Below are 23,691 nucleotides of genomic sequence, written 5' to 3' on the forward strand. Positions count from 1 at the left end.
TGTACGGGTAGACCTGGTGACCCTGGGCCCTGAGGAGGGCTGCCACTGCATTCATAAATCTGTTAAAGACCATGGGGGCTGGGTTGAGGCTGAAGGGTAGAACCTTGTATTGGAAATGGAAGCCCATGATCCTGAACCGTAGAAAGTACGGATGAGGCTGCCAAATTGGGACGTGTAGATACGAGTCGTTCAGATCCAGGGAGCACATCCAGTCTTCACTGCACAGTGTCTCTGCAATAAGCTCTGGCGTAACCATCTTGAATTTTTGAAGGGGGAGGGAGAGGTACAGGGTGGAAAGGTCCAACAACTCTCAGGCCAGCCTGGTGGTTCTTTTGTATGCCGAAAATCCTGTAGTAGAAGCCCAAGCATCAGTGGGAGTCTAGGACTTCCTCCACTGCCTGGCTCTCTACGAGCGAACAGATTTCTGGCAACAGAGTTGTTGTCCCAATCTGTGGGAGTGGAGGGGGGGGGTGCGTGAGTGGGGGAGGGAGGAGAGAAAGGAATCAGTAGGCGGTAACGCATGCACACTACTGATAGATGTTCGCAGATTCCTGGATCCTGATGCCAAGGCTGTGCAGGAAGGGCAAGCCTGTCCCCCACCAGAGACATGTGGACCCGAAGGGGCGAGTTATGTCTTCTTTCCCTCTGAGACTGGTGTGGAGGAGGGAACTGAAAGAAGCCCTTACACCCCTCCCCCCACCACCTGCTGTTTGCACCAGTGCTGACTGAGAACGGTTAAGCTGTTTCAACCTCGTTTTTGGAAGCCTCGGAACGCGTTGAAAGCCCGCCCCTTGTCGGAGCGTTGATGTAACTGGGTTTATGCCTTGGTCGTGATGAGGATAAAGACTACAGTTTGGGAACTTTTGCTTTCTACCCATCTCATCATCGGTGGTGGAATGAAAGGTCGCCACCCTCAAATGAAAGGTCCAATATGTGTTCCTGGATGTCCGGGTTGAACTCGGTAGCCCGTAACCACGCAGTCCTCATGTCCGTGGCAATGCAGATGGCACGGCCTGAGGGTCAATATGCGCCCCCAGTGGACTCCATGATGTCCTGCGCCACCAATTTAGCTTCTGCCAGGCCCGCCTTGAAACTTGACTGGCTCTGCACCAGAAGCTCTGGTAGGAAGGCAGCAATTCGCACCAAAGCCTCTGATTAACAGCTCCCAGCATGGCGTCTGCATTGGATTGACGAAGGTGCGGTGAGGCGTTGGAATAAACCTTCTTACCGTAAGCCTCCAAGATCATCTCCTCCATGCCTAGAAGCGCCAAGGACAAGGATGCCATGGACGACTGAGGCTTGGTGTAGAATGATGCTGCAGCGATCACTGAAGAGTGTGGTTGAGGGTGTACGGACAGCAAGAGTGGATTCCCCTCCAATTGCCTATACTTGCCATTGAGGCGCCGATTGACAAGCTGGGATGAATGGTGTTTAAGTCATCCCTTTTTGGGCAAGCCGACAACATCCTTCTGCATCAGGATCCCCGTTCTAGCCATGGGGCGTAGAGTAAGGAACTCGGCCAGGACCCCTGCCTCCAGTTCCTTGACCTCGGGTTGAGGAAGGCCCAAATATTCGGCCAAACCTGAGAGCCGTTCATGAAAGGCCTTGGCTGTGGACAGCATGTCAGGGTCCTCCTCTTCGTCGGTGTCCACCAGGGTGTCCGATGCAGGTGAAGGAGTGCTGGGCACATAGGGCTGCAGTGTATGAACCGGAGCCGGTGGCTGCTGCAGAGGCTGGTGTGAAACCGCCTGAACTGTGAGAGGCAGGCAAGACAGAATCGAAGGACCCGGGGTGGGCAGCAGGGGCTGCGTGGGGGCCTGAGGCGCTGAAGCCATGGGAGGAATGACTATGGGCGTCTGCGGTGGGACTGGAGGAAGCATGTCCCCGATCACATCGTGAAGGATAGACCCCATCTCAGGAAACCTCATGAGCATGAACCTTTCAAAAAAACCTGTCCTCACAGGGTGGTAGGCGATATTGACGGAGTAGCAGGTGGCTGTTGGGGCCTTTGTGTACTCTACCTTGCTGCGGGGTAAATCTGCCCTGCGATGCTGATGGATAAGGTGTAGGCCACGTACCTTGTTGAGACCAGTCCAACCCTGAAACTCGTTCTCCCTCCTGCTCTGCACCAGGGGACGGTATTGGACAAGCAGCCAACTTGTCTGGCACAGCTTCAATTTTGTCGGGCAGTTTGCCACGTGACAAAGTCGTGGTGCTCAGCTTACTGGGTCCCGCCTCCTCCATGACTCTTGGCCGTGGAGCATGAGACCTACCCTGCACCTCAGGACGGTATCTGGTAGGCGTGTTGCCCCTCAGGTTGACACCCGGTAAAAGAACCATGCGGTCCCTCAACACTGTCCCCGGAAGGATGCAAGGAGTAGCCCCGGTACCAGTACTGGTGCAAGAACCGAATGGTTCTTCCCACTTGGGCATTTCCTTGGGAAGGAGTCGCCTAGGAGGGGTGCGATAGAAAAATGCAGACCTACCTTAGGCCTTGACTTGTCTCTGAAGTCCTTCAAGTCCTCCGGAGGCAACTTCTCGAAGAGCTCCCTCCACCGAGCTAACCTGTAATTCAGAGCACACTAACTGCGTCACATGTGGTACAACCCTCCCAGCTGTGATCGGGGCCAAGACAGCAGAGGCAAAGAGCATGGGGGTCGGACATAGGGAAGACCCCTTCGCACGCTGGACACCTGCTGAAGCCCGCTTACGTCGTCGCGCTCCAGGATTAAGACCAAAAACAGAAGAAAGTATCCAGGGAAGACTGTCGTATTACAAGGCCGAAGCCAAACCCAGGAGCACTGGTGAAAGTGGTCCGTTCCAGTTGATTCGGAAAGGAGGATGGGGAAGTGGCGCCAGTGGGCAGATTCAGGGGAGCGCATGCACCCAGGGCTGTGTCTCTAAATTTAAAGGGGGTGGGGGAGGGTTTTTTTCTAGCGAGGGACGCCCATGCATTATGGAGGAAAGGGGACGGGATGTAGGAGTAAGTGCGAATATACTTTAGGCAGTCCTTCACTTATCAAACCCTAACTGAGAGGCAGTCCAATCCCTATGATGAGGAGTCTTGTGCTCAAAAGTACTCTCGGATGCAGGTGAACGCCATTGTGTGGTTGGGCAAAAATGGGGTCTCTTGCAGGGGGCTGAAGCAGCTCAGGAAGGCAGGTGATGCAGTGAAGAATAAGTTCCCACTATTCAAGGAGGGTCTCCCCAAAAGGGCAGAACAGGATCCAAGAGTTAGGAATAGCTCGGTAGCACAGGTTACCTCGATAAAGAGTGACCTTCGGGGGACACTTGTGCATAAAAATGGATGTATGTCCCAGGGGCCATCGGTAAGGGTTGCAAGTACTCACCGACCCTCGGCGCACTCCGCCCCAAACTTTGGCAGTCAGTTTCACTTCGGTTTCAAATCCTGCAATTGTGCGGTTCTGTGGCTTTCAGCGACAGAGTTCCAAGAATTATTCTGTGGCGGGACAGTGGCGATTTCTCTGCTCCTGATGAAGGGATCAGTTTAATTCCACTGCAGCTCGTTTCAGGGCACAGGAGGGGGGGGGGGGCGGTGCACAGTAGCAGGGCACCCTCAAAGTTTGTCACCACAGCTGGGCATATGGTGACCGTGTGTACTCTGGTTCAGGCGTACTCTTAATTCCAGACCTAGGGCGCCTAGATGTACAAAACATGTCTGGAGAGTGCCTTGTACCCAGTGCTTACGATCTCCAAAGTCTCAAGTGTCAAATCAAGGCAGCGGTTCCAGGGCAAAGGTCGTGTGCAAGCTGGTCAGTTCAATGGTTGGCACAGGAACACTTCTGGGAACCGCTTGCTTCAGGGTTAAATTAAAGGTGCCGAGAATAGTTAGTCCCACTATTCTAATGGGTCAAAGCGCCTTTGCAGACCCAAGTTCGATCAGAACCAAGGGTGGCGGGGGGAAGGAGGGGGGGGGGGGGGGTTGGGGGAGACAGTGGGCTCAGGGTTCCAAACCTTCCGGCGGGTCACCAACGGTTCCTCAGCTCTGCTTCTTGGTTTTAGGATACTTAGCTCCTGTCCCCAAGTTCGGTGAGAACTCAAGAGATCAACCTAGTATGGGTGTTAGGGGCATTCTCCTATCCAGAATCTCCTTTGCGCCAACAGGAAGAGGACCCAATGAGAGATCTGCCACATACAGCCATCAGAGACATGGACCAATCACCGACCACAGTGGTCGCAGTAATTCCCAGCACACCAGACATCCTGGCACCCAGGATGTGCATTGGAACTAGACAGTCCAGCCCACATCCCGGAAGCACAAACACAAGGCATGCAGAAGACCGCGAAGCATCGCTTTGTGCAGGGATCTGCATGGCCAAATAAGGGTTTTCCTAGGTCTGCTCAACCTGGGGAAGGCAAAGGGACAAGATGGCCAAATGCCAGAACAAAGGACTTCGTGGAATAGCCATTTTGGGGCCAAGCCACTGTCCTGGTCCAAACATGGTAAACGCAATATGGACCAAAAGAAAGGGTCAAAAATCTATGAAAAATCTTAGTTCAAGGCACATTTGTACTTTTCTCGAAAAATCCTTTGAGTGTGTCCAGGGCCTTAAAAATGAAAGGAAGACCGCAGCACACTGTACTGTAAGGTACTTTGTGCACTGTTAACACATTGCTAAAAACTGACTAAGGGAAACAAAGTGTCCCATTACTCGCTGTCTTTGAGGGCATCTCAGTTTTCCCATAACAAAGTGAGCAAAAACCCAGCAGAGTACAACAGAAGGCTGGGCTCCACTGGCAAAAGTCAGGCTAGGATGGTCAGACAACAGCAAAAAGTTGGGGGTTCACATGAAGGGAAAATTGCACATAAATGGAAATCTTTCCTAACAATTACTATGAAAATCTTGGCTAACAATCGACTACTTCGAAAGAAGCAAGAACGGGGACTCATTTGAACCCTGGCTGAAGGGCAGTCTGCCTTACAGCTTTCACCAGTGAAGGAAGGCCAGGATTTCCAAGAGGGAAGCAAGCTCCCTCCCCTAAACATCTCCCATGGAACATAGGGCAATACCAGACTCCGAGTAACTGTCCAGGAGCTCCAGGACCAGTACCCGGCCAGCACACCGCATGCCCTTCTAGTTTCTGCCATCAAGCTTCCTAGGTGGGAAGTACCAGAGTCTCTGGAAAAAGGACAAGGCTATTGCCTGCAAACACTCCCCTCAGCTTTGGGCCGTCCACCTTAAGGGACGACACGAGCACTGCAAAGAAGCTAGAAGGAGTGACACAACAAGCATCAACAGCGTCCATGATTTAAGGACATTTTGAGAGGCAGTCGAGCCCTCGAACCGTGACAAGCTGCAGCACTGACTAAAGTCGTCCGAGACGCCTCGACCAGCGTTCCACATCCACCAACCAGCACAGTGAATGATTCTTGAGCCTGAGCCACCGCATAGGCCAGTCTGCAGACATCCGTCCAGCCTTGCCGAACTGCCTGCCGCCTGATACCCGCAGCTGTCCCAGTCTTGAAGTCGGTTGCAAGAGCTTCAAAGCATCCTGGAACCGACTCCACGCGATCTAGCATCAAGAGCATCTTAAGCACCCAGTACATTTTTGTTCTGTCCCCCTGGTCCTTCTCCGAAAACCCCTAGTGACATTTACGACCCCTTGCTCCCTTGGTGCTGAAACCAAATAACCTGGAACAGTTTAGACCGATTGCTTTACCAACTACCGTCCTGTCTGTATCCAGAGTGCATCCCTTTCCTTTGTGAAACTGTCTGTCCCGAGTTCCTTTCCAGGTCGGGTTGAACTTTGTAGTGTTCTAGAACTGTGTTGTAATAATAAAGTAGATATTTTTTATAAAACCTTGACTGGACACAACCTTTTATCATAAAATGTTTGCTGTGTTGCAACACATCAACGATCCACAACCTTGCGGAGATGAGCCTGCCGTTCCGTCCAAGTTAACAAAATTGGACAAGGTGGTTTACAATTTACTTGCGTTTCCAATCTGTTCGGATCCCCTCTGGTGTACTAGAGGTGTGGGGCTGATCGATGGTTTAGAAACAGATATTCATCCCTGGACCATTGGTGCCCCGGAAGTGGATTTGTCACACCGTGGGAGGATGGAGTACGTTAGATACTGCCTTCTTTTAAAATCCTCCAAATGCTAAAAAACAGGTCAATGGATCAAATGCTCGCACCACATGAGCCTGGAGCAAGGGACGTAAAGGAAGTGACGGAACAGATAACGGACCTGCACAGCACAGAGCAGCCACTCATTGTCTAGACCCAGTGTTCCAGGCACCAGTTGTGGGGTCCTCAGAAGAAAAAACCCACAAGGGAAGCCATTGCCACCAAAGTAACAAGGCACTCGGGTAGACTAGCAAAAATGATTCAATTTTAAGGTGTAGGTCCCCAGCAAGAAAGTAAAAATCACGTGTGTAAAAACATGCAATGCTGCCAAAGTGCTCCTTAACCAACCATGTAGCAAAAGCGACTGGTGATTCGGGGTCGAGAAGTGCAGTGTAGGTGGAAGGCATGCAGATACTGAGGCAACGAACCTTAGATTTCATCAATGTTTGATGAGCCGAGTGATGCAGTCCTGTCCCTGAAGGAAAATCTACCCAATGAGAATGGAGGAATGGGGAGAAGACTGTATCCATGTCGCATAAATTTCTATCAGAAGAGTTTTTAATGCAAGTTGAGTCCTAGACACATCACTAACACAAATTCCATATTTTCCATCCTTTACAGCACTGAAAAACAACGTGAATACCTGGGGTTTTTCTGAACTTTTGTCATTCTGAAAAACAACATTCTGTCCTGAAGAGGGCCACAACTAAAATAGCAGAACACCAGGGATGGTGTTGATGCATATTATGTGCCGAAACATATGTAGACATCCTAACACTGAAACAACTGTTTTTTTGCAGCGTTTAAAATTGCATGCTGTACATTTAATGTCTTAGTTTCCCCATTTTTCGAAAGTCAACAATTAAAATTGACAAAGTGCATCATTAGAATTGTCACTCTACTAACCTAGACACCACAAGCAGAATATGTGTGTGTTAGTTTGGACTTTTTAGTTGTATGTATTGTTTTCTAAGTCTGGAGGTGCCTTGTGGAAAGCACCAACCACTTACAAAAGTGTATAAATTATACTATTAAAATATGTGTTTTTTACTGTGACTACCCTCTGAATAATGAAATATTTTTATGCGACTCTTAGATAGACAAGAAATATATCTATCCAAAAATCCCTCTGTCCCTGCCCTTCTGCGAGGCGGACAAAAAGAGGGGTAATTGAGCTTGTGTTCCTTTGTTTCCTCCGGAATGGGGACAAGCCATAACAGTACTTCTAGACAATCATTTACTTGGTCTCCATTGTGAGTGATCTTGTACCCAGTTACCAGAGGTCCTATTCCTTCAAAGAGTAAGTCTGCTCAGTCACATCTGCCAGAAGTCTGTTTTTCTGTAGAAAGCCTGCATGTCCATTGAAGGTTGGACACGCTAAACAGCACACCAGGGTTTTACTAGAAAATCCCTAACGAGTTCACACTTGTGACATCAGCTTGAGTGAGAATGTGCATTAGGTTGGCTGGACCCTAAACCAGTCCTCACAGAGCCAGCTAAGAGTCATGACCATATATGGCCATTTTCTAATCTATACAGATGCAGGGTTCAAACTGGAGGGGAGCTATTTAGCTCCTGCTTGTAGCCTAGAAGAGCCTAGTTAGCTTGACGCCAACAGCAAGGAGCTACTTTTGACTCCACATGTCAACTGATGCAGAAAAAACACCTATGTGGATGTAAGGCTGTGAATTTGGGACAATCTATAACTAACAAGGGTACACATCACTATTAAAGCATACAGAGTCATAAATAATCTCATGTGGAAGTTAGGTTTGTGGAATGCTATGTACTAGCTCCTCGTTCCCCAGTGGTAGCACCTGCCCACTGGTTAAAGCTGGTTACCAAGGAGTGACTTTTAGCCCCTGCTTATCCATCCCAATTTCGATCCCCGGAGAAGGTCAGTAGCCAAAAAAAGACAGTAGCCAGTTCAGACAGGGCTTAAACATGGGTAGCCATTTTGTCCACTGTAGTAGCTAGAAGAACAAGTTACTTCTTACCTTGTAACATTCTTTCGATGGGATGTTCCTCCGACGTATTCCTTAGCTAAGATATTTCTTTCCAGCTTTGCTGGCCTCAGAAAATCTTTCTCTAGAGGGCGCTGCGCATCGATGTCCGCCGAGTCGATGTCCCTCGACAGCTGCCGTATCGACGTCATCCTGCCTATAAAGGCCGCGCGCAGCGTCCGTTGCTCAGTTCCGTTTTGTAGCCCACAATGATTCTTTCTGGACTAGACTAATCACCCTGAAGGAGCGTAAGATGCAACAACAAGGGAAGTAGTACTGCGGGGATGGATGGGAGGGTCGATAAGGAATACGTCGGAGGAACATCCCATCGAAAGAACGTTACAAGGTAAGAAGTAACTTGTTCTTCGAAGGGATTGTGTCCTCCGACGTATTCCTTATCTTAGATAGGCTCCCATAGCAGTATTCTGTTATTGGAGGTGGGAGTACTGACTTCATGCTTCCTTTTATTGATGAATAGAGTGCAATACTGCCCTTCCAAACCTAGTCTCTTGACTGGAGGAGGAATCCAAGTTGTAAAATCGTGTAAAGGTATGGACGGACGACCATGTGGCAGAAGCACATATGTCTCTAACCGGCACTCCTCTTTTGAGGGCCGATGAAGCTGCGATACCTCTGGTCGAATGAGCCCTAAGATTTTGAGTGGGCTCTTTTCCTGCCAGTTTATAACATTCCAAAATGGCTAGAATGATCCATCTGGAAATGGTCTTAGTTATCGGTAACCCCAGCTTGTGACCTGCGTAGCCTACAAACAGCTGGTCTGCTCATCTTATCCTGGCCAGTCTACTGATGTAAAAACTTAAAGCCCTTCTAGGGTCCAGCCTGTGTAACCTCTCTTCTTCTTTTCCCGGATGATGAGGAGGCTAGAAAGATGGCAGGGTAATCTTCTGAGTGATATGGAATTCAGAAACCACCTTTGGGAGGAAATTAGGCTTCACTTGCAGGACAACTTTGTCTTTGTGAAAGATTGTATGAGGGGGTTTACAAGAAAGAGCTTGTAACTCGCTCACCCTTCTAGCAGATGTAAGTGCTGTTAATAAAACAGTTTTAAGGGTAAGAAATCTTAACGAACAAGAATGGAGTGTTTCGAAAGGTGTGCCCATCAGGAAAGTTAGGACTAAGTTTAAATCTCATAGGGGAACCTGGAATGGTCTTGGGGGATAAACGTTAGTTAACCCCTTTAGAAAACTGTATCACCAAGGGTAATTTGAAATAGGATGGTTCTTCCGCAGTGCACTAAAAGATGGATAGCGCTGCGATATAGCCCTTAATGGTGCCAACTTGAAGGCCTGAATTCCCTAAATAGAATAGGAAGGACAAAACCATTGGTGTACCACATGAAAAGGGCTCGATATTCTTTTCTCTACACCAGCTGCAAAATTTGTTCCAACGGCAGCGGTATAAGGACTTTGTTGCTGGCCTCCCTGCCCGAAAGCAACACCTCCATAACATCATCAGGGAGGTCCCAATACTTGTACCTCAGCCTTTCAGAAGCTAAGCGTGAAGGTTGAGGGTTTTGAGGTCTGGCTGGAGAACCTGACCTCCCTTCTGTGAGAGTAGATTCTCTGAGTGGAAGTCGAATTGGAGGGCAGATGGACAAGTCTAGAAGGTCCGGGTACCACGTTCTCCTGGCCCAATCCGGGGCAATTAGGATCATGGTTTTCCGGAATCTTCTCAACCTCCTGATCATTTGAGGAATGACAGGGACCGGTGAGAACGCATAGAGAAGTGGAAACTCCCAGTCCACTATGAACGCGTCTCCCAGAGCTCCTCTCGGGGGAAATTCCCTTGAACAGAACAGATCGCACTTCCTGTTGACAGTGTTTGCGAACAGATCCACCTGAGGGGTTCCCCAATGGGCGAAGATCTCTTGAAGGACTTCCTGAGCTAGTTCCCACTTGTGGGAGACTGTGCTGCCTGCTCAGAGCAGCTACCGCTGTGTTCTCCTCTCCGGCTAGGTGAGCTGCCAACAGGGAAATTCCTTCTTGAATTGCCCAGAACCAAAGCTGCATTGCCTCTGCACAGTGGTAGTGACCATACGCCTCTTCTCTTGTTGCGGTAGTACATGGCCACCGTGTGGTCAGTCATTATCAGGACATTCTTAACCTGTACAGAGGTCAGGAAAGACTTCAGCACCAGTCGGATTCCCCTTGGCTCAAAAAGTTTGAGGTGTAGTTTGGACTCAGATGGAGACCAACAACCGCTGATTGTCAGATCGCTGGCGTGGGCTCCTCACCCCGTGAGCGAGGCGTCCGTCACTACCATTATCTCTAGCCATGGTTGACAAAAAGGCTCTCCCTTCAGAATGTTTTCCTGGCAGGCCCACCACAGAAGTTCATGTGCAACTCTGCGTGGAACCTGAAGAAGGTCTGACATCCTGCGTGAGAATTGGGACCATTGAGTTCTGAGAGCCCATTCAAGAGATCTCATTCTCAGGCGAGCCCCTGGCACCAGGAATATGCAGGATGCCAAGATGCAGAGTAACCTCAAAAACAAAAAACAAAGGCCAGAAGACGCTGGGTACTCTGGAACCTGGTGACCATCTGCAGAATGTCTTGAGCCCTCACCTCGGGTGGCAAGGCTTTTGCCAAAGATGCGTCTAGTACTGCCCCGATTAGTTGGAGCCTTTGAGATAGTATCATGTGGGACTTTTGAAGTTGAGGGGGAATCTCAGTCGGGAGAGGGGAACGTGCCCAGATCAGCCAATCGTCAGGTAGGGAGTACATGTGAACCCCCCTGCCCCCTCTCCTGAGACTCGCTGCCACCACCGCCTTCAACTTAGCAAAAAGTCTCAGGCGGAGGTCAGTCCAAATAGCAGTACTCGAAACTGATAATGAGAACCGCCAACAGTGAACCTATAGTACTTTCCGTGCTTGTGATGGATTGGCACATGAAAGTAAGCATCCCAAAAGTCCAATGATACCATCCAGTCCTGGAGCTGGAGGGCCTGAAGCATCTGAAAAAGGGTAACCATCTTGAACTTGGGTCCTTCCTGAGGAACTTGTTGAAGTCTTAAATCCTAAATGGGTCTCAATCCTGCATCCTTCTTGGTGATTAGGAGGTAAGGGGAGTACCAAACCTTGTTCCTCTCCGTTACAGGTACTGGTTCTGTAGCACCCTTCTACTAGCAGGGTTAAGATTTCCGGCATAAGGAGCGGATCTGGAACTTTGAAAGAGCTGTTCCCCCGGGGATGCCCTAGAGGCTTATTTAGAAAGGGAAGGCAGTAACCCCGAGCAACTGTTTGCAATGCCCATGCATCTGAAGTAATACCCTGCCATTCTATCAGATGCTGTGGGAGTCTACCTCCCGCCAGGGTCTTGTGGACTAGGTCTTGAAGGTTCTAGGCTGCTGATGCAGTGGATGATGGTAAAGTAGCCGTTGCCTGGGCGGTCCAACTACCTCTTCCCCGTCCACCATTGGGCAATCTTCTCACCTCTGATTAGACAGTCCTCTCCCAACTGAGGAGTTCTAGCAAAAGGACATGCCCATCCAAGTTGTTCCAGTGGGGCGAGTTTGTGTTTGTCTGATTGCAGCACCAAGGGATTTGGCTGCTGCTTTGGGGGTCTGCAGCTTCTCCAGGCTCTCATCAGCCTTGCTGCCAAATAAATGTGTGCCGTCAAAGGGCCTGTTAAGAAGTCTGGAACGCACATCTGGAGCAAAACCAGACTCTCAATCGGGCAAATCTGAGCATTACAGTACTAGCTGCCATAGCCCTGCTGATACTATCAGCAGAGTAGAGACCAGTCTGGAAAGATTTGCACAATGCATTTTTCCCCATCCTGGACAATGTTTAGGAAACTTTCTTCCCCTTTGGGATTGCATAGCGATAGTGGCTGAACATATTCTCCAACAGTGAAAGTGAACTTAGCCAGTGCACACGTGGCATTTGCAGATTTAAGTGTCATACTCCCTGCAGAAAAAACCTTTGTATCCAAAGCGTCATAACGCTGGTCATCTCTGTCCGGGGGAATAGTTGTGTATGCATTTTGTTTGGATGTAGAAGTGGCAGACTGAACTACCAAACATTCTGGAGTAGGATGCTTTGTCCGATAACACGGTGCTCGATACTCTGCACTTGACAATTGTGTATTCACTGCCTGAATTAATTCCGGCATCTCCCAGTTGGAATTCACTCGCCTTTGTAGAGCTATATGAAAATTAATAGGGTCCTCCTGGAGTCCCTTATGTAGAATATCCGTGAGATCGTCCTGTTCAAACAAGGGTGCAGGCCTACTCCAACCCAGATATTCTACAACCTTGGACATCAGTTGTCTGTAGGATCCATAAGCATGGATCTGGTCTTCCAAACTCAATTTCTGGGAAGTGTCCAACTTGCAGCCTGTAGGGTTTCTTGAAGATTTTGTATTCTGGATTCCTCAGACATCAAGGCTTCTGGGACCCCTGGTGACCCATACTGTAACCCAAACGGACGTGATTCATCCAAAGATGGCTCAACATCCTCATAATTGAGGAAAGTGACTCAAAAAAAGTTTCCTTGGTAGTGGGGTGTACGTTTTCTCGACATCCTTCGAGGGTTTTGTAAAGTGCATCGACAATGGCGTCTAAGTCTTCGGCGGCTGTGGCCTCGAGGACATTTTAGACACCGACGTGGAGTCTTTTGGAGCCGATGTGTTTATTTTCGAAGAAGTGTTTTCTCTACTCGAGGGAACCTCCGAGGGCCCCAAAAGAGTTTTCTCCTGGACACCCTGGACCGAAGGCGCACAGGTTTGTCATTTGCCTTCTTTTTGTTGGGTTTGTGACATGGGCACGGCTCTTATCCTTCTTCGTGGGGGTCGAGGCCGCATTCTCGAATACTTTCAGCATTTTAAGTCTAAATCTCTCCCATTCAGCTGGTGGGTCTGGCAAGAGACCTGTTCTGGGGAGGAACTCCACAACTAAGATGGCATCCGTGGCGCCTTTTCTTCAACTGCCGTGAGGATGTGAACCACTCCGTGATCGTGACCTTTTAGCTTTCGTCTGACAAGGAGACATCTCTCGACTCGGTGGATTGCTTTTTTGACCGAGTCATCGAAGGCGATTTATGAGACCTACCGGCATCTAACCCTCCCCATCCCCCTGGCCCCACCTCCCGCCTATGCTCCTTCAGGGATTTTGCTGTCATCTATAGGCCAGACTCACTCCGATATCAAATGAGTGAATCCTAAGCACCACAGACACACCCAATGGGGGTCGGCAAGGGGCATTTTTGCCCTGCAGTCATGCTATTTTTTTTAACCTCGATCTCGGAGTCGATGACGCTGACTGCCATTCTTTATCATTAATCTCTAAGTTTTCTAGTTAAGGAACGAAGCGATATCTCTGGTAGAAAAACAGAACTGAAGCCAACGGTTGCCGCACACGCTACATACAATCGATGACATCAACATCGAGACGGAGGCCTTCGAGGGACATCGAGTAGACTGGTGTAGACCCGCAGCACCCCCTGCTGGGAAATAAATACAGAGGCAGCTAAAGTTGGATATGGAGCTATCATAAGGTGAGGATTACGTGGGAGGACACAATCCATTCGAAGTAAAGTTTGTTTACACCAGTCACTTTTGGTTTTCTTATACATTTTTCTGCAGCACTGGCTTAAAATATGCATGCAACACTTATTACCTGCTATCAGTCGATGTTGGGGTGACAGTGGAAGGAGGATTTTCAATCTCCCCTGCAGGCGTTTCTTCTTTATTTTTGGGGGGAGCATCTGCAATGACTTTTTCTGAAGCTACTGCAGCCGTTGGAGTGGTAGGGGCAGGAGAAGGAGTGGGAACAGTGGTGGGAGTAGGGGTGGGTGTTGTGATCGGGAGAGGCAAAGGGGTTGATGCAACAGCTGTGGCAGTCGAAGTTACAACAGTTGGAACAGCACTGCATGAAGATGTCACTGCTGGTGATGGTACTGGAGCAGCTGGTGCTGAATTGTTGGTTGCCTTTGGCTAAAAAATAAAAACGTGAAATTAGGCAATGTCAAAAAACAATACTAAAAATGTCATTTTCTAGACTGCTTTCTAACAGCCCCACCGCCTCACCCCAAAAAACAGAACCAGCCACTAATTTTTTAACGAGGCAGCAAATAAAATAATCACAACTTTCCTCTCTTATCAACAAAAGACTAAAGAGGGGTAATTGTGCACAACTTCTCAAGGCCTCAATATTGGAACACTCACCAGTGATATGATTAAGAAAAAAAAGTATGTTCACCAATGCTCCCTCTAATTAGTTCCCTCTCTGAAAGGCAATGTAATGTTTGTTTGCAACCCCCACCCCATGCCGCACTGCTGCACAGCTGTCAAGAGCTATTTGATCCCTACACTCCCATGGTGAAGGCCATTAGCATACTGGCGCTGCATAACCTACATGTAATAAAAAAGAATACTGGTCTGGTGGTGGTTTCAACCCCGTAAAAGAAACGTTTGAGAAAAATGCAGTAAATGTTAAGTGTTTTTCTAACCATATTGGCCTGGGAGCAATATAGATTATGGTTCAATATTGGTCACCTTATCCAGAAGATTTTTATCCCTGAAGCAGAAAGGGGGACCATCATAAATGGTGTACAAACAAAGTTTGCAAAGGGCAACAAAACCCTTGGTTTCGCTGCAAGTGTTTCCACGGCCCTGCTTTTCCTCTGGTATGGGCCCATCTTTGTGCTCCAATGTCTTTCCATGTGCTTATCTTTGTGTGTATGTGGCCCTGTATGTGTGAACCAATCTGTTTAAAGCACTGCTGTCTATCTCTGCCTGTCTTTGCATTCGTGCCTTTATGTGCCTGGATGTCAAGCTTTCTCTGTGCATATGCAACATTTTGTACCAGCCTATATGCCCAGTCTGATTCACTGGCTGCATTTGTGCCCATCTAGATTTATCTTTATGGCCCGTGTGTGTGCATGTTGCCTTGTCTTTCTGCACCAGTCTTCAAGTGACCATGCTTTTCTGTGCCTTCTGCACTCAACTCCTCTTCCTTTCTCTGTGCCCAGCGCTTGTGTGCTGTTTCTTTCCCTACATTTCAGTGCATTGCATCAGTTGACGTCCATCCCCATTTTGCGCCTGTGCAATGTCTTTCTTGCAACCAGTTCAGAACCGGAAACGCAGATGGGGTTAAAGTGCAGACACTGTTGCTGTGCTCACATTAGAAGGAAGTCATGGTTGATTATACAAAACCTATGAAATTCAGTGAAAAAAGTTAATGGGACATTATGGTTACAAGTAAAACTGAAAAAACCCCAAAATTTGCCAGTTATGGTAAGCTAAGGACATCAAAGAGGACATCACAAATGTCATAGGTGACCACATATATGGGCAACTTGTTTTTTTTCCACTGACATATGTAAGCCAGGCGTTTTTTCCACCGACGGTCAAAATCTCAAACAATTAATTGGTATACATCAGGATGAAATTTAATGTTAGACATTTTCTGGTGATGTTTCTTACTTTAGTTTCCCTGAATGTGCCTCTAATTTGTATGCATTGTGGGTCTTCATATGTATTGTTTGTACCAACACAAGTATGTATTAAGTCTTCAATTTTGAGGTATTTATTCCATGTTTAACATTACTCAAAACTAATAGGTAGCATTTATTATTTTACTAACCAAAATTTCCGGATTACAAATATTTCACTTCGATGATGCATGCTGCAGCCATTGCTCGTGTATGTATGATTAGGTTCCTATATCAACAGCAACACTCCAATATAAAGTTTTATTTTAGATTAGTACCTTCTTTAATACATTAAGTAATGGTAGGTTTTCTTATCACTCCAACCTCTTGTTAACATGGTAAACACAAACCCTTGTAAGAACTTTTCATCCAAATTAATTGTATGTGTGATGTCATCAATGACATTTGGGATGTCATCTTTGATGTCCTGAGTGTTCATCTTAGCAGTGCACGGTGGTGGTGCGGGTTATGGATGGTTATCTTGCTATAAGTGCAGAATTTCTGGGGGGTTTTGGTTTTACTTGTAACCATAACATCCCTTTACTATTTTACCAGTACACCCTAATTTGCTACAACGTCCTAATATCACACTTACCCCCAATATATCAGCATTTTCTGCCGATGTAGAAAGTTTGACCTTAAAACTGTCCCATTCCCTGCCTTCAACATTTTTAACACTTGTACAAACATTTTGCAACTTTTTCCACTGTTTTTGTATTCTCCGACTTTCGCAAATATCGGACGTCATTGGGGACTTTCCGGGCAGTGTCACGTGACTGCGTGCACTGTATATGGACGTGTTCACAAACAGGTCTGTAATTCGCGAACTGTTTGAAACTGCATTTTTGGCTGATCTAGGAAGTTTCAAGCTGAAAATGTACCCTTGTACAGCTACTAGATACATTTTTACTCATCTATTTGCAATCTAGGACCGAGCAAATGCTTGGAATATTAGAAGAACCGTCATTTATCTTCAAAAATGGCATCAGCTATTGCCATCTGTTCTTCCCAGGAGCCACCAGCACTAGCCGGAGGGCCTACACAACAGAGGCGCAATCATGCAGAAAACAAACAAGAGGACCAGTAATATTAAGTAGAGGAAATGGCTCCCACTAGCACCCAGAGAGAATAATGGGTGTGGCAGTTCTTTACCAACGGTGGGGGTGTGCTAAAGGCTAAGGCTACTAAGGTGAAATGCACTGAGTGCAACATAACTCACTCGTAGGCAACCTGGGCAGTACTCCTAAGGGACCACCTCTGTGCACCGCCACACTAAACACACCAATCACCGGAATGCTCTCAGAAAGGCTGTTCCTTTCTCAGGAAGTAGTACGATGTCTTCCTCTACCACTACCACCTAAAATCCCACCAGCTACCTTGCAAACCATAAAAAAAGCTGTTGAGACATATCTTTCCAACACAACAGTAACTGTGTATATATAGAGCAACACACCACTCTGCAAGGGGGGGCAGTTTTGAAGTGTTTTTGAGGCCATAATCAACAAGCATGAGAAACGCTGCCCTACCTTAAAATGAATGCACACCCAACATCTTCCCCTGTCCACCGGCCCCTCTATCTGTAGTTGGTGTCCCTTCCTTTGCCACCCAACCTTACTTCCCAACTTCTCCTGCCAAACAAAAAGGAAAAAAATACAAAATCAAAAAACAAAATGTTCCTTTAGGAACCACCTTTAACAGTTTAAATATAGAAGTACAAAAAATAAGCTTATAGAAACCGTCTACTTTACATCAGTAAAGTAGATAAGATTATCAAACATTCGGGGGGCGTGGCTTGGAAGCCATGTGAGAGGACGCGCTCTTGGGAGAGCTCCCGGAGATCCTACATTTATCCTGTGCAATAGTGCATTGGCACTAACTCCCGCGGGCCAGAAACGAGAGCACCTGTCCATGAATGTGAGCTGCACAACTATGGAAGAGCTGAAACCTCCACAAGCCCGGCAACGGTAGATAAATGCCATCGAAGTTCCTGGAGTCGCGGACCGGACGGAGTGAAAATGGCGGCCACACCGGACAATGGAGGGGACACAAACGCGTTGAAAGGAACACCCTCGCGGTGATCGGCGGCGACGTGGGCGGTGCAGGCCGTGGAGATACAGATAAGCTTTTGGGAGAGCGTCAGCGCGTCTCTGTGGGCACCGATGACCTAACGCGGGCCTGGGAATCGGTCGGCGACGGTCGGCACTAGGACCCGCCTGAGCTGACTGGTGCAACGGACTACGTGCTTTGGCCCTGACCTTTGGGGGACACTCGGATAGTGGCTGATCCTACGACGGGGTCGCGTGTACGGGCCCACGGCTTACAGTGGCTGAGGAATGGCAAATAAGGCCGCCAGACAGAGAGCAAAACAGCCCACATTGGACGAGTTTACCAAGACACCGACGGGCCTAGAGAGTGCTCGGACCAAGGAGAAGCCACCCATGGCCGCGGCTAGCCCCAACCAGGACGTGCTGGCTGCTCTCGCTGAACTGAAGGCGGACTTGAAAAGCGCTTGGGAGGCCAAGCTTGAAATGGTGGTGGCGGACCTGAAAACAGCGCTCGACCTCAAAGTCGGAGAGGTTCGGGAGGAGGTGAACCTACTTCGACAGGATGTGAAGACCCTATCGGAGCGCACAGAGAGTCTGGAAAAGGAGGGCAGCGCCAACACGGCAGATTGTGCCTCACACAAGGCCGACCTGCATATTTTGGAACAGAAAGTACGCAACTTGGAGAACAGGGCCGAAGAAGCGGAGGGGCGCGCCCGAAGGAACAATATCCGTGTTGTGGGCATCCCGGAAGGATTGGAGGGTCATAACCCCACGGACTTCATTGAAAATATGTTGCTCCAAGAGATCACCGGGGGTGCGCTGTCGCAGGGTTTTGCGGTGGAGCGAGCACATAGAGCATTGGCTAGGAGGCCTCCACCGGGCGGTCCGCCCAGGCCAATGATAGCCAAAATCCTCAACTACCGTGACCGGGAAAGGATTTTGGAGCATTTTCGTAAAGGAGGAACCATCAAAAGGGGGGAGGCCACTATAACGGCCTACCCAGACTACACCATGATGGTGCAGAGGAGTCGGATGAACTTCGGGGCGGTCAAGAGAAGATTGAGAGAGGCAGGGAAGAAATATATGCTCCTCTACCCGGCCAAATTAAAGGTGATCCACAATAATAGATCCCTGTTTTTTGAGTCACCGGAGGAAGCCATGGGTTGGCTGGACATGCAGGGCAGCCCCCAGGAGTCGGAGGTCCGGGCGGATGAAGGTGGCAATGAGAGATAAGTGCTCCACGACGTGAGAGGGTGTTGCCGGAGACTATGGGACTTGAATATAGTTATTGCTATGGCCTGGGGAGGTCGGGCCTGGAACTGGATGTTAAATGCACTGTTTGCACTGTAATTGTTGTCGTACATGGGAACCTTTCAGGGCTGGTCCATTCACCCCCGTTTAGTATTTCTTAGTTAAGTGGCCGCTAGGGCGACTTTACCCTACTGGGCTCTGTGTGTAACAGCCGGAACTAGATGTGGGGGGGCCTGAGTTTCCGGGACGGAGCTGGGCAACAGTTGGGGAGGGAGTTGGGGGGGAGGGGATGGGCAGGGGGAATGGGGGGTGTGGGGGCAGTTGGGGTGTACATAGTGTTGGGAGGTTTGAACGGGATCGCGAGCCCTGAGGGAAGATTTTGGATGAGACTTCTGGATAGCATGAACGAGCAGGGATGGTCGGGGGGAAGAGTGCAAGATATCAGTACATCATGGGGGAGCTAAAATTGTTGACATGGAACGTCAGGGGCCTCAATAGCTATCTTAAACGGAATAAAGTTATGTTGTACTTGAGGCGACAAAAGATAGACGTCGCATTACTGCAAGAGACGCATTTGACCCGAGACAAATTAGAGCTGGTGAAGAAAAAGTGGGGTGGAACGGTGGTAGGATCCGCGTACTCAGCTTATGCTAGAGGCGTGCTGATCTGGGTGGCGCCGCATGTCCCGTTTCAACTGCAGCAGGAACGTGTGGATACTGAGGGGCGTCTGGCTATGGTGAGAGGGGTAGTCGAGAACAGAGAGATGTGTGTAGTGAACACGTATGCCCCGAACCAGGGCACGGCAGAGTACCTCCGGACCATGAGTACCAACTTGAGTTGGTGTGTGGGGAGTGCGGTGTTCTGGGGAGGGGATTTTAACTGTGTGTTGGACCCGGGGATGGACAGATCCGACGATAAGGTGATAAGGTGATTAGGCCCGCCCCGGCAGCCCGGGTGCTGCGGACGCTGCTGCGGGACTTTGAGCTCGATGACGTGTGGAGGACCAAGCACCCCAATGAGAGACAGTACTCGCATTACTCGGCCCCGCAGCGGTTGCACACTAGGCTAGACTATATTTTTGCCACGTCGGACGTCTTGGGGGATGTGTCTAGTGCGGAATATAGAGCGAGGGTCCTCTCGGACCACTCGCCTATGGTGGTGGGATGGCAATATGGCCGCCCCAGAGCGCGGATCCCGACGTGGCGCCTGCGCGCAGAGGCGCTTAAAGACCAGGCTTTTAGGGAAGACATGCGGGAGGAAATAGTTAGCTATTTCGATACCAACACTGGCAGCGTTGACTCGGCGGGAACTCTGTGGGAGGCCTTTAAGGTTGTGGTACGAGGGGTGGCGATTGCTAAATCGAAAGGTTTGCAGAATGGGGCCCTGGTCGATTTACAGAAGGCGGGGAGAGAGAGCTGGAAAAGGTGCTGAAGAGCGAGCATATAGATAACGAACTGGTGCTTAAACTGCAGCAGCAGTGTACAGAACATTGGGGGAGACTCTAATCTAAATTACAAAAAGTATATTGAAAGGCAACATGCGGGAGGAGATAAAACGGGTCGTCTTTTGGCATGGTTATATAAAAGAGAAACCCCGAGGCCCCCGATTAGGACAATAACCAGAGAGGATGGGGGGCAGATAGATACCCAGGAGGGTGTCAATGAGGAATTCGTAAATTACTATAAAGCATTGTATGGGGATCCGGGCGGCGGCGACCGGGAGGAAATGGTGGAGACCCTGCAAGATTTCGGGCTGCCCAGGATAAGCACGGAGGAAAGAGAGGAACTAGATGCCCCAATAACACTAGGGGAGTTGGAGGCGGTCGTCCGGCAGCTACCCACTAGCAAGACCCCAGGAACGGACGGCCTGCCCAGTGAATTTTATAAAACTTTTGGGAGCGGAAGTACTCCCCCCGATGCTTGATATGCTTAATGAGGCGTTCGAGAAGGGGAGGTTGCCGGAATCGCTCAGGGAAGCGATTATTATACCGCTCCCTAAGCCTAATAAACCCGGGCATAGTTGTGGGTCATACAGACCAATATCTATGCTGAATCAGGACAGCAAAATACTAACGGCTGTCCTGGCCAACAGACTGCGGAGGCTGATAGGCAAACTGGTACACCCGGACCAAACGGGATATGTCCCGGGGAGAAACATTGCCCAAAACCATAGACGACTCCACCGGGTGATTGAAATGGGATCTAACAGTGATGGGGAAATGGCGATAGTGTCGTTGGACGCTGTTAAAGCCTTCGACTCGGTTAATTGGAAGTGGCTGCTGGCGGCCTTGAGAGAATACGGACTGGGACCAGGGTATATTAGATGGGCGGAGCTGCTGTACAGCGCTCCGCTGGCTAGAGTTCGGACGGGCATGATTATATCCGAGAGATGGCAGCTTAGTAGAGGCACCAGACAGGGGTGTCCTTGGTCCCCGATGTTGTATATCTTGGCCCTGGAGCCTCTGGCACTGTACTTACGGCAGCAGTATGATATCGTGGGCATTGAGGTGGGGGGAGAAAACCATCTGATATCCCTGTATGCGGATGACTTGTTATTGTACCTGAGTCATCCGGAGGAGAATTTACAATATATCCTGGACGTGATGGGGAGATATGCGAGGTTGTCGGGCATAGTGGTCAACCCCCAGAAATCGTACATTTTCCCGTTGGGCTGCTATAGGGGTGTTCCCACGGAGCGGCTGCCGGTGCTCCAGGTGCCCTGGTCAGTCAATACATTCCGTTACCTGGGAATAGACATCTACCATACGGTGGAGGAAGAATACAAGCGCAACACAGAGATGGCTGTTGAGAAGATACGCGCATGTATGAGCTTTTGGCAGAAGTTGCCCCTAGCGATGATGGGGCGTGGGGCGATGATCAAGATGGTAGTTCTGCCTAGGCTGCTACATTACTTTAGCAACATCCCATACATGATCCCTAAGGGTTTTTTCACTAAAATAAATGGGGTTTGCAGAGAGTTTCTGTGGCATGGTACTCGTAACAGAGTAGCGCTCTGGAAGTTACAGAACTTTCATGAAAAGGGGGGAGTCAAACTCCCAAACTTTGAGGCGTATTACATAGCGAGCCAACTACAGTTTGTGTCTAAATGGCTGTCCGACGAAGAGACCCCAGAACTCAGACTATTCGGGCAAGATTGTGCCCCATTTTTCTTAAAGGAGGTCATTTGGTTGCCCGAGGCTGTCACGAGAAGGTACCCGGCGATGGTGAAGCTGGGGTGGAAGGTGTGGAGACGGGCATGTACAATGATGGGTGACCCACTTCCGTGTTCTCCGCAGATTCCACTGGTTGCCCTTGCGGGGGTGGATGGACAGCTGAGGGAGATTATTAGGAACTACTGGGAATCGGTGGGGTTGGTGACATTGGGCGATGTGTGGCAGGAGGGTGCTATTAAGGGGTTTGTGGAACTTAGCGAGGAGATTGGATTGCACGAAGGCCAATATGTTACATACCACAGATTGGGGAAGAAAATTCGGGAACTGTGGCCTGAGAATATCATGGCAGACGAATCGGAGGTTACGATGGCGGGGATATATGATACAACGGAAGGGGGACATGAAATTTCTAGGCTGTATGAGATGGTGATGTCGAAAGTCGGGAAGGAACTGACATGCCTACGATTGGAATGGGAGAGTGAGGTGGGGATCGAAATGGGAGATGGGATGTGGGAACGGGCTTTGGGGTACCACAGGAAAGTGTCTCGAAATGCCAGACTGCAGCAAATACAACTGTACGTCACGCACAGAGCGTACATGACCCCTCTGAGGATATCCAAATTTCGGAATGCAGGCAGACAGGCGTGCCCCAAATGCGACGAAGAAAATGCGGACATGACGCATATGTTTTGGGCGTGCCCAGTGATTGAGGGGTTCTGGAGGGAGGCGGCGCGCAAGCTGAGAGAGAGAGGGGTCACGTTTGCCATAGACACCGCCTGGGCATGCCTTCTGGGTGGGTTTCCCAGACCTCGGCAGCAGAAACATGTAAGCAAACTGAAAGACCTAGCGTATGTGCTGGCCAAACGACGAATAGCCATGGGCTGGAAAAAATGTAGCAAGCCACGGGTTGAGGTGTGGTGGAATGACCTACAGAAATGGGCGGAGGCTGAGACAGCGGTGTGGCAAGAGGCGAGTTGTATGTCTTGGGAGGAGGAACTGGGCTCTTTGATGGCATGGAAGACATTGATATCCTGCATATTCGGGACAGGGGTTTCGGGAAATCCAGATGATGACGATGCCCGCTCATGTGCAACAGAAGCGGAACAAGACATGGAAAATGGCTCGCGAGGGGGGAGGGATCAGGGGAGTAGTGCGCACTAATGGTTATATGTTTATTGGAATATTGTTTATTGCACTGCTGTTTGGTTTGTATTGTTGTTTGCGTTGAAAAATCAATAAAAAACTTTAAAAAAAAAAAAAAAAAAGATCAAACATTCCCATTAGCATTTTATAATATGCCAATGGAAATAATGGACATCTGTATACTAGAGAATAAGAAAAAAAGCACAATTATTTTCTGTCCCAAATACTTTTCTCTAGCGTACAATAAAGACCATAATCCATGCCCCTTTATGACTCTATGCGGTCTCTGCACTCTCTATAGGCCACGCATTATTTAAAAAAACTGGATTGCACGTGCACACCATTTCACAAAACAGCCCTTCTAACCTTTTAGATTTTGCTTTTAGGTGGCGCTGAAAGCTCTACCTATAAAGTCACAACTAGTGTAATTAAAATAAGAGCTTTAACTTGAGAGCTTGAAATTGGGCTTTTCAATGCAGGTATGCAGGTTGACATACGAGGATCGATTTCTGTAGTCTGGCTATGTGTCC

General features: G+C 49.0%; 1 protein-coding gene across 2 annotated transcripts in view; it reads right to left on the reverse strand.

Moving 5' to 3' along the window:
• The window catches only part of RAD23B (RAD23 homolog B, nucleotide excision repair protein), a 452,986-nt gene that overhangs the window by 268,844 nt on the left and 160,451 nt on the right, over nucleotides 1–23,691 (reverse strand). For both annotated transcript variants that reach the window (XM_069630819.1, XM_069630820.1), the window contains exon 4: nucleotides 13,735–14,051. In XM_069630819.1, coding sequence (XP_069486920.1) covers nucleotides 13,735–14,051 — 317 coding nt within the window. The remainder of the gene's footprint in view (nucleotides 1–13,734; nucleotides 14,052–23,691) is intronic.

The sequence above is a fragment of the Ambystoma mexicanum genome, chromosome 6q, assembly GCF_040938575.1.
Source record: "Ambystoma mexicanum isolate Mex_15411 chromosome 6q, UKY_AmexF1_1, whole genome shotgun sequence".
NCBI classification, from domain to species: domain Eukaryota; kingdom Metazoa; phylum Chordata; class Amphibia; order Caudata; family Ambystomatidae; genus Ambystoma; species Ambystoma mexicanum.